The 12,927-nt window shown below is 50.7% G+C and overlaps 6 protein-coding genes across 7 annotated transcripts; 3 read left to right on the top strand and 3 right to left on the bottom strand.

Moving 5' to 3' along the window:
- Positions 1-195: 195 nt before the first annotated feature.
- Positions 196-903, top strand: TERG_00170 (uncharacterized protein; the record flags this gene model as incomplete). Of its 2 annotated transcripts, XM_003238130.1 has the most annotated exons (3): positions 196-313; positions 433-791; positions 853-903. In XM_003238130.1, 3 exons carry the CDS (start codon positions 196-198, stop codon positions 901-903), a joined length of 528 nt encoding a protein of 175 aa, XP_003238178.1. The 2 variants fall into 2 exon arrangements, with proteins under 2 accessions (XP_003238178.1, XP_047605016.1); XM_047749047.1 differs by lacking the exon at positions 853-903 and having other exon boundaries at positions 433-824.
- Positions 904-2,021: 1,118 nt separating this feature from the next.
- TERG_00169 (uncharacterized protein) lies at positions 2,022-5,294 on the bottom strand (the record flags this gene model as incomplete). Its single annotated transcript, XM_003238129.1, has 1 exon — positions 2,022-5,294. The coding sequence occupies one exon, from the start codon at positions 5,292-5,294 to the stop codon at positions 2,022-2,024; it is 3,273 nt and encodes a 1,090-aa protein (XP_003238177.1).
- Positions 5,295-7,257: 1,963 nt separating this feature from the next.
- On the bottom strand, positions 7,258-7,806 carry TERG_00168 (uncharacterized protein; the record flags this gene model as incomplete). The annotated part of the gene is made up of 1 exon (XM_003238128.1): positions 7,258-7,806. The coding sequence occupies one exon, from the start codon at positions 7,804-7,806 to the stop codon at positions 7,258-7,260; it is 549 nt and encodes a 182-aa protein (XP_003238176.1).
- Positions 7,807-8,140: 334 nt separating this feature from the next.
- TERG_11522 (uncharacterized protein) lies at positions 8,141-8,978 on the top strand (the record flags this gene model as incomplete). Its single annotated transcript, XM_003238127.2, has 2 exons — positions 8,141-8,522; positions 8,614-8,978. 2 exons carry the CDS (start codon positions 8,141-8,143, stop codon positions 8,976-8,978), a joined length of 747 nt encoding a protein of 248 aa, XP_003238175.2.
- A 48-nt stretch (positions 8,979-9,026) lies between these two features.
- TERG_11521 (uncharacterized protein) lies at positions 9,027-9,323 on the top strand (the record flags this gene model as incomplete). The annotated part of the gene is made up of 1 exon (XM_047750627.1): positions 9,027-9,323. The coding sequence occupies one exon, from the start codon at positions 9,027-9,029 to the stop codon at positions 9,321-9,323; it is 297 nt and encodes a 98-aa protein (XP_047605015.1).
- A 273-nt stretch (positions 9,324-9,596) lies between these two features.
- TERG_00166 (uncharacterized protein) lies at positions 9,597-12,899 on the bottom strand (the record flags this gene model as incomplete). Its single annotated transcript, XM_003238126.1, has 1 exon — positions 9,597-12,899. The coding sequence occupies one exon, from the start codon at positions 12,897-12,899 to the stop codon at positions 9,597-9,599; it is 3,303 nt and encodes a 1,100-aa protein (XP_003238174.1).
- Positions 12,900-12,927: the final 28 nt, after the last annotated feature.

Genomic DNA, 12,927 nt, shown 5'->3' with positions numbered 1-12,927 from the left:
TCGAGATAAGAAGAAGAAGACGCAGACAAAAAACAGAAGAGCGAGGGAGCCCTTTTACCTGAAAAAGTGTCCCGGATGCTATATAATAGAAGCTCGGTCTAGCCAGACAGACGGGGGACACTCGGCTTTTCACCAGCTTCAACAGCTTTCTAGCACAGCCAGCACCAGCTACCAACTTCACATCTATCAATCAAGATGGCCTCTATACTTCCTGCTCAGCGGTCAACAATCCAATGCTTCCAGCGCAGGTTTACCTCTCCGGCCTCGTTTAACAGCCTGCTCCGAACAGCAGTCCCACAGTCGAGAAGTTTGCGTAAGTAGAAGACTTGTTCCCTCGTGCCTCCAATTGAGCAAATCTATACCACCGCAGCAATACCAACCAAAATCAACCGTAACTAGCAATGGCAACATGTATTAACATATCAGAAATAGTATCACATTCTTTCCCCGCCACTTCTTCCCGCACAATCGTCACGCACATCACTCGACCGTTCACTGCTCCCAAATCTACCCGCAGCCAGGCTAGTCTGCAGCCTCAGCAGTCCGCTCCAGCAGGACAAGCTGATTCTCTTCCACTCACTAATCTACCATATTTTATCCGCCGAACCCCTTCAAACCAACTACCCATTTACCTCGTTACCAAGGCCGGCGGAACCAAGCAGGAGACTCGACTCCGTAAGACAGAAGGAGACCTTAATGCTCTTCGAGATGATTTGGTGAAATATCTTGGCCTCGAAGCTAAGCCATCAGAGGTATATATCAACCAGACGAACGGACACATTACAATAAAGGTATGGTGTTTTCCTTATTCACAGCAGTACTAGATCATGTCTAACGGGGTTCGGTCTATAGGGATGGCGAAAGCCAGAAGTTATGCAATTCCTCCTTGATCGACGATTCTGAACGAGAAAAATCTCCTCTCTTTTTCCTGTCCAAAATGTATTATTTCATACCACTTCTTCAAAACGGCGTTTAGCGATATTTGATTTGTGATTCCGCATACTCCGCATAACCTACCTCCTTGGTCCGTTCTGATAATGCTTTCGTCTTTATCTGCTTCACTCCCTATTCCCTTCACGCTTAGCTTAGTCTGGTACGGATTGGTTGGTGATTTATCATTTGGGCAATTTGTTACTGTTGGGGGTTTTTCTCGTGTTCCTGTCTCTCATTTGAAAAGCTACGGACAGTTGTATAGTATGTATGTGTCTATGGTATTGTTAACTTGCTCTTTATGTACTTATGTGCATACATACTATAGCTGTGTGTGCTATTGAATAGGGTCTACTCCGCTTATCAATGTCAAGTTCAAGAAGAGAATCACAAGATGCAGAGGACATGCAAGTTGATGAGTAGATGGATTTCGATTAAGCTGCTCGAAAGTGTTGTTTGTTACCCAGGTGTGTGATTAGGACCTTCACCTTAACGCCCTGCATAAAATAAGTAGTTGAGATATACATGCAAGGAGAAACATATAGGCAAAAAGACAAAAATGGGTAGGAAGCAGTTGTTTGATGATATGGCGTGTTTATATGTTTGCATGCATGCGTACATGCTTGCTTGCTTTCCTCCTTTTAGTGCTTTTAATGTTTCTCAACTCCCCCCATACCATACATAAATACATACATACAATTCCCTCCTCGTCCAAAAGTTCAATCTGAAACATCGTCATTCTTTCCAACAAGCCGAGCTGGTTCGTGGATATGATTTGGTAAACCAAATTCCCAACGACGAAAGGGGAAATGACGGGGAAAGAAGATAGAGACAAAAAGGTAGACGAAAGAAAAGAAGAAGGGAAATAGAAAGGTGAAACTGAAAAGTATAATAACGCGGTTGAAAACGAGAGTCAATAGCGGGGAAGGAAAAGGTGTTTGGTTGGGTAGAAAAGATTCAATGGTAGTCGACCGCCTCCTTTATTTTCACACGCAAGTCCAGATGCAAAGAAAAGCTGTGGTTTGTATGATAGCTACCGTCTGTCTAGCTCTTGATACAACGACACATAAATAAGGGCTGCTATGTGGCAATTATCTCGATAGCCCTTCGAATTCGCAAAGCAATTTGAGCGTGCTTGGGTCGATGGCTCTTGAAACCAATGCACCTAGTATATTCTCCTTCTTAGGCAGGACGTTGAGCCCCAAGTCTATACCGCCCTGCTTGCCTTTATTTGCCTTCCGTACTTTTGAGGCAAGTCTGTTGAGTATACCGAGTGCACGAGACACAATGGTATAGTAACCTTGTGCATCATCCTGTCTAGCACCAATAGCATTGGGATGTTGGGGAATAGACTGACGAGGCCTTTCTGTACATAATAGGCCAGCAAGGTGAACAAGACTAATGGCAAATCCGTCGTGGGAACCTAGCCAAGCACGAGCAAATGAAGCATCGGCGAGAGACGATAGTACCTCCGCAGCTAGGAGACCTTGCATGAGGAACGGCTTGCGAGCTTCCGTTATAGGTAAGACGTTCCCCTTTGAATACTCCGGTATTATGGAGATCGCAAGTGAGAATGCACGCGTTAGGAGATACGTTGAGATATGCGCGCCAGCCGTTGATGCATTGACAGAGGGGTCGGAGAAGATAGCCTTGTAGAGGGTACGGTTGGGGTCATCACGGGCTAACAGCTTAGCTAAACTGTCGACTGCTGCTGGCAGATAGCGATGGATGCTTGGCTGGTAACTAGGGAAGATGAGAGGTTCGTCGTCTGATGTTGGTGGGGTAGTTAAGGGCGCGAATGAAAGGAGGAAATATAGCAGCGCCAGGGCCTCATCCTTTCCTGGTATATGTATGGCGTGGGCGAGGTTGCTGAGGAAGATGAGAACGTCTTTCATGAAGTCTAGGGTATTCTGATGCGTGCGAAGGAAAAGATGCCTAGTGCCCATATATCGAATGGCAAGAGCAAGGAAACGGACAACGCTTGGGGCAGAGAGGAGAGGGAAATTTGATTCCGAGAAGCTGAAATTGCGCAATATGGTGGTAATACAGATGAGACGGTCGACCGCTCGATCGAGGGAGTGTTCTAAACTGCCAAAGGGTGGAACATCAAGCAACGACTCGATCTCCTGGCGGCATCCGCGCAGTAGTTCCTCGTACGAAGCCAGCTGTATCTCATCGGATACTTCCGGTGAATGTTCTGCGAGCAGTTCAAGGTGGTCTGTTGCTGTATCTAGCAGAGTTGGAAGCAGATCATCGCAGTTTTCGAGAGAGAGATGGACCGCTGGTTCAGCGGACAGGGTGGTTAACGTGTCTAGGGCCAGACGAGTTTCAGAGATGAGTCCAGATTTGAGGCTCATCGTTAAAGCATGGATGTCGATTACGCCCAACTCATGAAATCGAGGAACGGTGGGCTTGAGACGAAGTAGATCATCACCCAGAGGGAATAGCTCATCGACGATGACAGGACCATGGAAAACTGGCTCAGGGAAGGTTAGAGGTGTATACTCTTCCGGTATTGGTTGCTTGAAAGTATATGTTGGTGGAGCAAAAGCATCTTCTTTCACAGAGGGAGAGGCTATGCTCTGGCCATTGGGAGACATGGACAGAGACTCTGCGTGACTCAAGCCAGAGTGTTGCTGTAGCTTGGGCTTGCTGGGTGTTGAGTAACCGTTCATGACTTGAGGTGGCTGCTGCTGCATCGACGGTTGCATGAACCCCTGTGCTGGCGCTTGTGCTTGGACCTGAGGGTCAAAATGGCTATTCATTGGCTTGACGGGAGACATCATGTCATTCTGAGGCTGCATCGGCATTTGCATCTGCGGCTGCGGTTGTGACTGGTCGCCTGGTTTCTGATGTGTAGAAAGCCAGGCCTGTTCGTAAGCGGCAAGGTTACGGTAATAGTGATCCCGTATCTCCCGTGCAGCTGTGGGATACTGCATGGCGGGAAAATGCAGTTGTTGAGCGACGACTGGCCATGAATTAGAATTGGTAACCTTTTGGGAACCACCTAGCTTCATGACAGTGGCATAGAGCTGCATAAGGACAATGGGCCGTCCGCATACGAGAGGAGAGGGATCAAGTGGTAGTCGTCGAGGAATCATAAATTTCTGCAGCACGCGAAGGAATCCTTCTGGTGTGGTAGGTTTTGCCATAGCCTGTGCTTGAGCCTGGGCCTGGGCCTGGGCCTGAGCTTGTTGTTGAGCTACAACCTGGGCCTGTTGCTGGGCAGCTTGAACGGCCTGTTGCTGTACGGCATGCTGTTGTGCCTGTTGTTGTGCCTGCTGTTGTTGTATGTGGCGCATAGCAGCCATCTGGCTCTGCTGCTGGCTCGACATTGGCTGGCCTGGCATTGCGGGTGGCACCTGTTGTTGCTGTTGCTGTTGCTGTTGTTGTACTTGTTGTTGCTGTTGCTGGCGCACCTGGTTAGCCATGTGCATCTGATACATCTGCTGACGCGCAGCCATCTGTTGAGCATGCGAAGGATATCCAGGCATCATAGCTGGGTTCTGGTTTGGATTCTGTTGGACTTGACCTGGGTAAGGCGGGCCTGGAGGGTAGGAGGTGGGAGCCTGAGGGGTGGCAACACGGCTTCCGTGGTCAGACGAAGGCTGGCCGGGCTGCACGGCAGCATTGGGGAAAGGGGAAGGAGAGGTAGTTTGTACTCTCTGCGCATCAAACTCCTGCGGCACTGGAGACGGGCTAGCTGTCGAAGAGGCCGCCTGCTGAAAACCCGGGTGAAAAGCAGGAGCAGGGCCACCGGGAGCCGCACCAGGCGCGGGAGGAAAATGAGAAGCTCCGTTGGCATTAATAACAGCCGCTCCGCCGCCTACGGGAGTTTGCTGCTGCTGCTGCTGTTGTGGTTGTTGTTGCTGCTGTGGTTGTTGATAGCCTGGATAAGCGCCATGTTGCGGTGTCTGGGAGCGCGAGACGGCGGTCGGAGGAATCCCTCCTGGTACCTGACGAGGAGACGAGACGAGAAAGCCGTCATCTGGTCGCGATCGTTTCGACGGGACGACAGAGTTTGGCGGGTGGAATCCAGGAGACATGCGCGATGCCGGCGAGGGAGTTGCACCATTGAACATGCGCGTGAACTGGGGTGTGTCCGACGGCGCGGGAGATTGAGACTGCGGCTGAGACTGGGGCGGCTGTTGTTGTTGTTGTTGTTGCTGCTGCTGTTGCTGCTGCTGCGATTGAGGCTGCAGAAAGGCCATGGCGGGATCTATGGTGGCCGGCGCGGGTGGAGGAGGATGGGGAGGGTTGGCGAACGCGGTCCCGTTTCCATGGCCATTGACGTTGGGGTTGCCTGCGCCGGGGTCAAGGGGCGATGGAATGGCGGGCGGCGTATCGTGGAGCCAGGCGTTCATGGCGAGTTAGACACCCATCCGACTATGCCGTCTGGATAGCTGTGGGAAGCTTCCCCCGGTCTCTATTTTTTTTTTTTTTTTTTTTTTTTTGCGTGTGTTGACGATGGGATTCTGGGGACCCGTAGGAGAGTTCCAGGGTCAAGGCCGACCGAGCGAGTGAGACAGCAGCAGAGAACGCGTGCACCAGGTCAGACGGCCCTCGGCTCGCTGTCCGGCGACGTGGCTGTGTGGGTGCTGTTGGCAGGGAGTGCAGGCAAAGCGAGAGGTGAGGTCGCGAAATGCCGCGTCTGGCGTTTGCTTCTTTGCGCTTCGATGAAATCTTGTTTCGCCTTTTTTTTTTGCTCTTGTGGATGTTTCTGCAGTTTCCCAAAGGGGGAGGGCGGTGAGAGGGTCACGTGGTCTAGGATGAGTCAGCAAGAGATGGGCGCAAGAAGGGGCCAGCAGAAGAGAAGAGGGCAGCGGCCAGGGAGGGCGAGGAGGCAGAGGCGGGTAGGGGAGGCTGGCGGAGCAGCTGGGGGCCAGAGTAAGGGAAGCAGAGGCAGCGGGAGGACAGGAGGGATCGCCAGAGCGAGAGGTGAAGACGGAGGGAAGACAAGCTAAGCGCCAGCCGCGAGTGAAGGGAAGGGCGTCACCGTCACGTCTGGCGGCATATCAGGATCGGGGCGGGTAGGGGAAGAGGCTGAAAAAAAGGGGCCCAGACGTGCTGACTTACGCCCAGACTAATGGCTACCTTGACTGCTTGCGACGCTTCCAAGGGCCGGACGAGACAGCAGACCGAGCAGACGGCGAGTAGGAGAAAAGAGCGTCGTGTTAGGGGACGGACGGGACGGGCGGAGCATGCATGGAGTTCCCAGCTTTCACTCTCTGTACGCTGAGATGGGCATACGTCACGTCGGGTGCTTGGAGACGCAAGAGGCGGAGTTCTATATGCTCTCGGGCTAGAGAGAGATACGTCTGTATGCCTATCACAAGCGACGCTTCTCTCTATTCTCGTCTCTTTCTCTTCCATCGTCTCTTTCGCTGCCTTTTTTGCTTCTTTCCATCTCGCAGCCATCCCCTTGCTTACTAAGATTACATTCACGTGATGCCTTTTCGGCTTGATAGGAGGAAACTGGAAAAATTGCAGAGGCTTCGGGGGGTTTTGATAGCAGTTCCATCCATTAATAAAGAGTATAAGAATAATAAGAGGCATCTAGAGAGTTGACCAACTACGTGCACGGAGATAGCGAGAGGTAGGATGCGTAGAGAGTCGTGATATAGTCCGGGTGTATCTGTCTGTTCGGCGGCGACCAGTGGGAATCTTTCGTTGGGTTCTCCTCTCCGCTTGTCAATGGCGCCGTGTTCGGCGATATATCTGCGTATGTCTTTTCGGTCGATAATCCTGGATTTGTCGTCCCCCGACGTGGGCATATTGATGGGTAGAGAGAGGGAGGTCAGGGAGGAGTCATTATTCTTTACGTACAGCTGAAAGATGGCCCCTGGTGAATATCTATAGACGTCAGCCCGTTGGCTCGCTGCTACTCAGGGCGGCTACAGGAAACATGTGTATCTGCCTGATCTAATGAATATATTCTCTTTAGCTCATCATGCTTAACCGCCCCTTTCACTATTCAGCCTCCGTAACTTTTATTCTTGTTTTTTTACTTTCGTCTCCTCACTAGTTATTTAGCCGGGCGGTAAGGCACCCAAGTCTGGTATACCCTAATGGAGACGAGGTCACAGCATCGAAGGGTTGAGACGACTTCACAATTGGATTGGCTAATTCGTATGTCGTAAGACGTACATGTGGTGGTAGGTGCTTGGATAGCTTATAGCTTCCCTCGAAAAATCACATTGGCAATTTCCCGTACGGAGTAAATAGTTTATATATATCAAGGCCAGGCCAGCATGGCAAGGGTTCAACGTCGGAAGTAAAAGGTACGGGGCAAGAAAGGGCCAACTACCCGGCGTCACGCTCACACATTTAACATAGACGTGGGATCTTAACCTCGTCGATAAAAATCTGTCGAGCTGGCGATTTGCAAAAAACATCCAAACATGACTTGGTCATTTTATCTCTACAACAATGTCGGTATCGATTGTATTCGTGGGTGCAGATTGCCGACTGGAAGACGTACCATCCACAGGTGCACCCCGTCCTTGGGTCAATACGGAACCCTTTGTTTTTCGTGAGATACGGCAATATCTTATTAGGCTGGATGTATTGTAAGGGAGGCTCGGGACTTTCCCTCTCGGGCTCAACGTTTTTGGGCGTCGACGGTGTAGGCGTAGGAGGCTTGACGCAGACATTCTCAGTGTTGTATGTGCTTGTGTCAGTTACTTTCGTATCTTTGGATGCGGCCTCTTGACGACGCCGCTCATCTTTATGTTCGATTTGCTTGGATTTGGATCGTCGTTCCTGGAATTGTCTAAACCTTGAAAGTTTGGATTTTGCAGTTTTGTATTTCGTTATCCTGTTGCTTTCTCCCTTGATTTTGGTAATTCGAGGTTTTCCTTTTCTTGTTTCGGCCATGTCCCGTGGTAGAACGAGCGGAAGTAAGTATTTAAGTAAATCAATAATGTAGAGTATAGATTATAGCCAGCAACTTCAATATATGTAGTTAGTTATGCGAACGAAGAAGCTTAGAGCATACAGCTATTCATGCATGGAAGTCCAGAGAGTGGCTTGATTTAATACCTACATCCACGGTAGTGCTGGCTCAATCAGTATGAAATACTTTGGATTGCAATAAAGATGGTTTATCTTTTAATCTACACACAATACCTGCGGCTTCTCTCACTTGAGGTGAACCTCCGGCATTTTGAGCCAAATCCCCGCATCCTTCAACCGCCCGCACACTTCCAGAATGATCGATTCAAGAAGGCGGTTTCATTTCAGCAATGGCATCGACGACTTGGTGGATATGAAGTGGAATGTCATCGATTGGGATACTCGTCGATGGCTACAACTCGTCGGCCCTTCTGAGCTACTGGGCGGAGATGATATTGAAGCGTATAGGCATATAGCAGCCCGATTCGCAGACCGGCTTGGCTTAGACCAACACACCATAGTTGTGGATAAGAACGGGGCCCTGGAAAAGTTCACTCGTGAAGACGTTACCATGGAAGTGCGATATCCTAAATACACGGGGCCTATGGAAAAGGATCAAGTTATACGCAGGTCGGAACTTACTGAACTTGATAGGATCAATGCCTGTGCGGATTTGGTGGAGTACAACTCCTCTGATGGTGAGACGACTGGGGAATGTCTCGTTTTCAAATATACCATCATCGATAATATTCTCTTGAATCTCTGGCAGAATCTCCATATACTCAAAAGGATTGCAGGGCAATGATCTCTTTGTCCCATTCCACCGCATCGTCATCGACGATGTGAATGAGACAATCCTCGGGTTCACCTCTATATATATGTCTGGCGGAACTCTCAAGGATTACCGCGGCACTTTCTACTTCCGCTGGTTAAAGCAGATCACCGATGCAATCGATCAGTTAAATTTACGCTACGGAATCCTGCACCAGGACCTTGCTCCTCGGAATATTCTGATTGACCCCACAACGCACGATTTGAAGGTCTTCGACTTTGATATGTCGGCAAAGATGGACGGGCAGAACGGGCTGACTACTTCCATTGACGTTAACTCCGTCATTATCACAGTGTATGAGGCGTTAACAGGAGACGAGTAATTCGTTCGCATACCGCCTTGGGAACGAGATACCAGCAATATTGAAAAGATGGAAGAGTGGAGCTTACAACTTCCTCTTGAAGATGGATTTGATATCTCGGATTACAGGAAATATTTGAGTGAATGGGCAGCTGTACGCCGGACCACAAAGACGATAAAGCACTTTTCTGAAGCAACAGAGCCGTTATCAATACCAGAGTACCCCAAACTTGTACCATATCAACCACGAAACGAATTCAGAAATTTTGATGTGTACACGCGGTCGAGAGCTGTGGCAGAGGAGGCTGGGGATTATGTTACACGTTGGGAGAGACCGGCGCAGCACGAGTTGACTACATCCAATTGAGCAGAACTTGCCTTGCATCTTGCACCTTGGCCGTCTTAGACTCCTACTCAAGTTATATATTGAGAATATAGAGACACTGTGATGTATTGCAAGGATATAGCCAGATGTTTCTATTAAACCATGGTATCTTTTTTCTCGCTATGCAGTTTCTAGTTTTTATGACCGTGATAATCATACACATGCATTTCGTTGATTTTGTTCCCAACCGTAAACATTCCAATATCCATTTAAACTAACGGCAAGGAGGAACCAATCCTTCATTCGTTTATCTCATTAAGCAGACGGGGAGTCTCCATCATGCTGCACATCCATCGTCTCCATTTTCTCCTTCATTTCTTGCTCTTCACGCGCAACCTCTTCCTCCCAGTCTTCAACTACATCATCATCAGCATGTGCATCAGCACCGTCCATTCCCAAAGCGCCAAATCGCGAGGCAGTGCCAACGGTTCGTCCTAATCCAATGCCGCTACGCAGTACCAGTTTTCCTTTCGAGTCGCTGGGCGTAGAAGTTCCAAATCCATAAGGAGAAGCTTCACCTGGGCTGCTGCTTGTGCCCGGACGCTTTCTCGATACAACCTGTGCCCATCCGTCATTGGCTCTGGCGGAAGATGCTTCTTTAAGAGCAGCTTCAAGCCTAGCACGTTCAGCGGCCGCCTCACGTTTGGCGGCTCTTTCTTTCAGTCGTTCTCTATCACGGAACTTGGCGCAGTCGCCTACGCTGATTCCTCGAATACCTATTCCTGGTCCAGCAAGGGAGGGCGGCAACCAGCCGCCAGACTTAAAAACGACGACATGTCTATGGGGTTCTGGGTCGAGACTTTCGGATTTGAAACCCCAATCTTCCGCAAGCGAGTGGACGAAGGCACGGAAATTGGCTCGAGTAGGTGGGAAGCGAGTTGAGCGGTCTGTCATACTACGAGCCAGTTCGTAGAGCTTGGATTCGTAAGTTTCCATGGTCGAGAGGGAAGAAGACGAGGCTAGTTCCATGTACATGTCAAGTGTTTCTTTGGAGTAAGGGAGGTTCTCCAGTGTGAGTGGTTCGGACGCTGTTGCAGTGCTGGATGGATCGACCTCGAGTCCAAAAGCAGAAGCAATGGTGCGATTACGCTGAATTCGACCACATTCTTCATCACAGGGGAGAGAAGATGGAGCTTCGTGTCCCTGGCGATCCTTATCCTTGGTTGCACCACAGCGTTTTTCCTGCTTAATTCGTCCGCACTGGCAGGTAACTGTAACCTTTGACTGACATGGTGTCTTCTCTGGACACGGGAATGGTGCATGGCATGGTTCGGTGCAGGTGTGGGAGCATTGCTTCTTAATCTTCCCACACTGTTGCTGGCAACTAGTTATAGAGTCTTCACAGTCGCCGGGGCGGTGACATTCCTTTTTGCATGTATGCGAGCCACACTGGAGTTCCTGGCCACAAACAAGTCCGCATCTAGCATCAACTAGCCAACAGGGCTGATTCTTGAGCACCTTCTTTCCACATAGACACTTCTTTTCCGTCAAGAATGGGCATTTGGGACAGGATTCGTCGTCTGTATGGCAGTTATGTGGTGTCTGGGGGTGACCACATCGTTTGGACCGGCCGCAGTTGAAGTTGCAGGCTGGCGGTCCTGTTCCACAGGGTAGAGGAGGGTAGAGTACAGATCTACCGCAGTTGCATGTAATTTCGTGGAATATGGCTTCTGGACATCTAGCACAGGGACCTCGATGGCACAGCTCCTGGCACTCGTGGGTACCGCATTTGAGGAGTTTCCCACACACGCGCGTGCAGATGTGCTCTGCCTCAATGTCACTTTCATCAGTCTGCCGAACATTCAGGGACTTTAGCTTCTTCTTAGTCGCGAGTCGTTCAATGGCTTTGCGTTCGCCAGTACAGCAATGCTCGCCACAGGCGTGTCTGCCGCAGTTGAGCGTGGCCTTGCACACGCGCATACAAGAAGGTGCCTCTGTCTTTCCCTGGTGGCAGAGGGTTTTCGCTGTAGTTCGTCCACACATACAAGAGACCTCCATGGTGAGGTAGCATGGTGGACAGGGTCCAGTATGACACGACTTGGGGCAAGGATGGCCACATCTCAGGGGCTTGTCACAGCTCTTCTGGCAGCTGGGAATAGGATCCGTACAAGCTATGCGTGGCTTGATATCCATATCGACAAGCTTGGTCTTCCCACAGGCGCAGTGGGAGACCATATCGGGGGCTGTAGGGCAGTGAGAAGGAAGTGTGTCCTGAGGATGACAAGATTTTTCACAGTGGTGGATGCCACAATCAAATAGTCTGCCACAGATATCCGGACAGGTGAAAGAACCTATCCAAGTTTCTTCCTGATTCCGGGACTCTCTTTCTTCTTCCTTGACATTGCACAATATCTGACTAGTAACCTTGCCGCAGTAACATCTTGCTGGAACTAGCTCTTCACACTCTCCACAAAGGCCTTCATGGCATGACCGTTGACAGGTATGTTGTAGACATGGGAGAAGCTCCTCACAGGTTTCTTTGCAGCTCCAACCAGAGACGTAGTCCGTGTCTACGCATTTCTTCTGGATCTCATGTCTTCCGCAATAGCAGCTTTGTACAGGGCCCATGGCCTGACAGGGAGCACAGGGGCCAGCATGACAGACGGAATCACAAGGATGAGGGCATCCCTCCCTTGACCTAGAGCATGACTGGCCACATGAATGGGGTGGGAGGCCAGGGACAGATCTGATATCCATCTCCTTCTCACACCAACAAGTATACCCTGACGGAAGAGTGTCTTGAGGCAGATTACAGCCGGGACATCTCCACTGGCGAGCAGGTGGAAGCTCGGAGTCATCCTCCTGCTCCTGGTCCCGCGGTCTTGTATGTACGGATCCTTCGTTAGTCGACCATTTCTTGATACAGTGAAGATGGAAGACGGTCCAGCACTGTCTGCAGGACCAGACCTTTGATCTGGGGCCGAGTTCGGACGTGCATATGGGACATTCATATAGGTTGTTCGAAATGTCTTCGTGGATGCGCGTGGTGATGTTATCGGCTACCGACTTTGTGAGAGGCTTGGTAGGTTTCTTTGGGTGCCGTCGGGGCTGTTTCGAGGGGGAGGAAGACTGTTCAGGAGGGTTGAGAGTCTTATGAGGCTGCCCGGGAACGAATTCCGAGGCGTCAGGCCGTAGGGAAGGAGAAGACTCGGCTTCGGCACTGTGTCTCTGGTCCTGGGATGCTGCCCCGTTCGTGTGTCTCGAAGACGAGGACTCGGTTGGCTGTGTCAACCTGCCACGGAACGCCCTTGTGGTGACTACTTCTGACCGGCCGGCATGGGAGGCGCCTCTCCCTCTCCCCCGGCCTCGTCCTCCCCTCGCTCTCCGTTGCTGGTGTTGCTGTTCGTGTGGTTGTTCTTGCGTCGTCCGTTGCTGCAGCGGTGGCTGCGGCGTCCCATTCGCAACTGCGTGCGCATCGCCTCTCCCTCCCCTGCCTCGACGATGAGAGCCTCTGCCTCTCCCGCCACCTCTATGATCTCCCTGAGACCTCGACGGGGCCTGAGCCCCCAGAGACGAAGCTGTCGTAGTAGACGCGGGGACGTCTATTGAAGATGCCATGCTCGGCCGGATAGCAACGCGCGCACCA

Source organism: Trichophyton rubrum (assembly GCF_000151425.1).
Source record: "Trichophyton rubrum CBS 118892 genomic scaffold supercont2.1, whole genome shotgun sequence".
Taxonomy (NCBI): domain Eukaryota; kingdom Fungi; phylum Ascomycota; class Eurotiomycetes; order Onygenales; family Arthrodermataceae; genus Trichophyton; species Trichophyton rubrum.
Note: the sequence above shows the minus strand (reverse complement) of the source record. Positions and strands in the feature narration are given on the sequence as shown.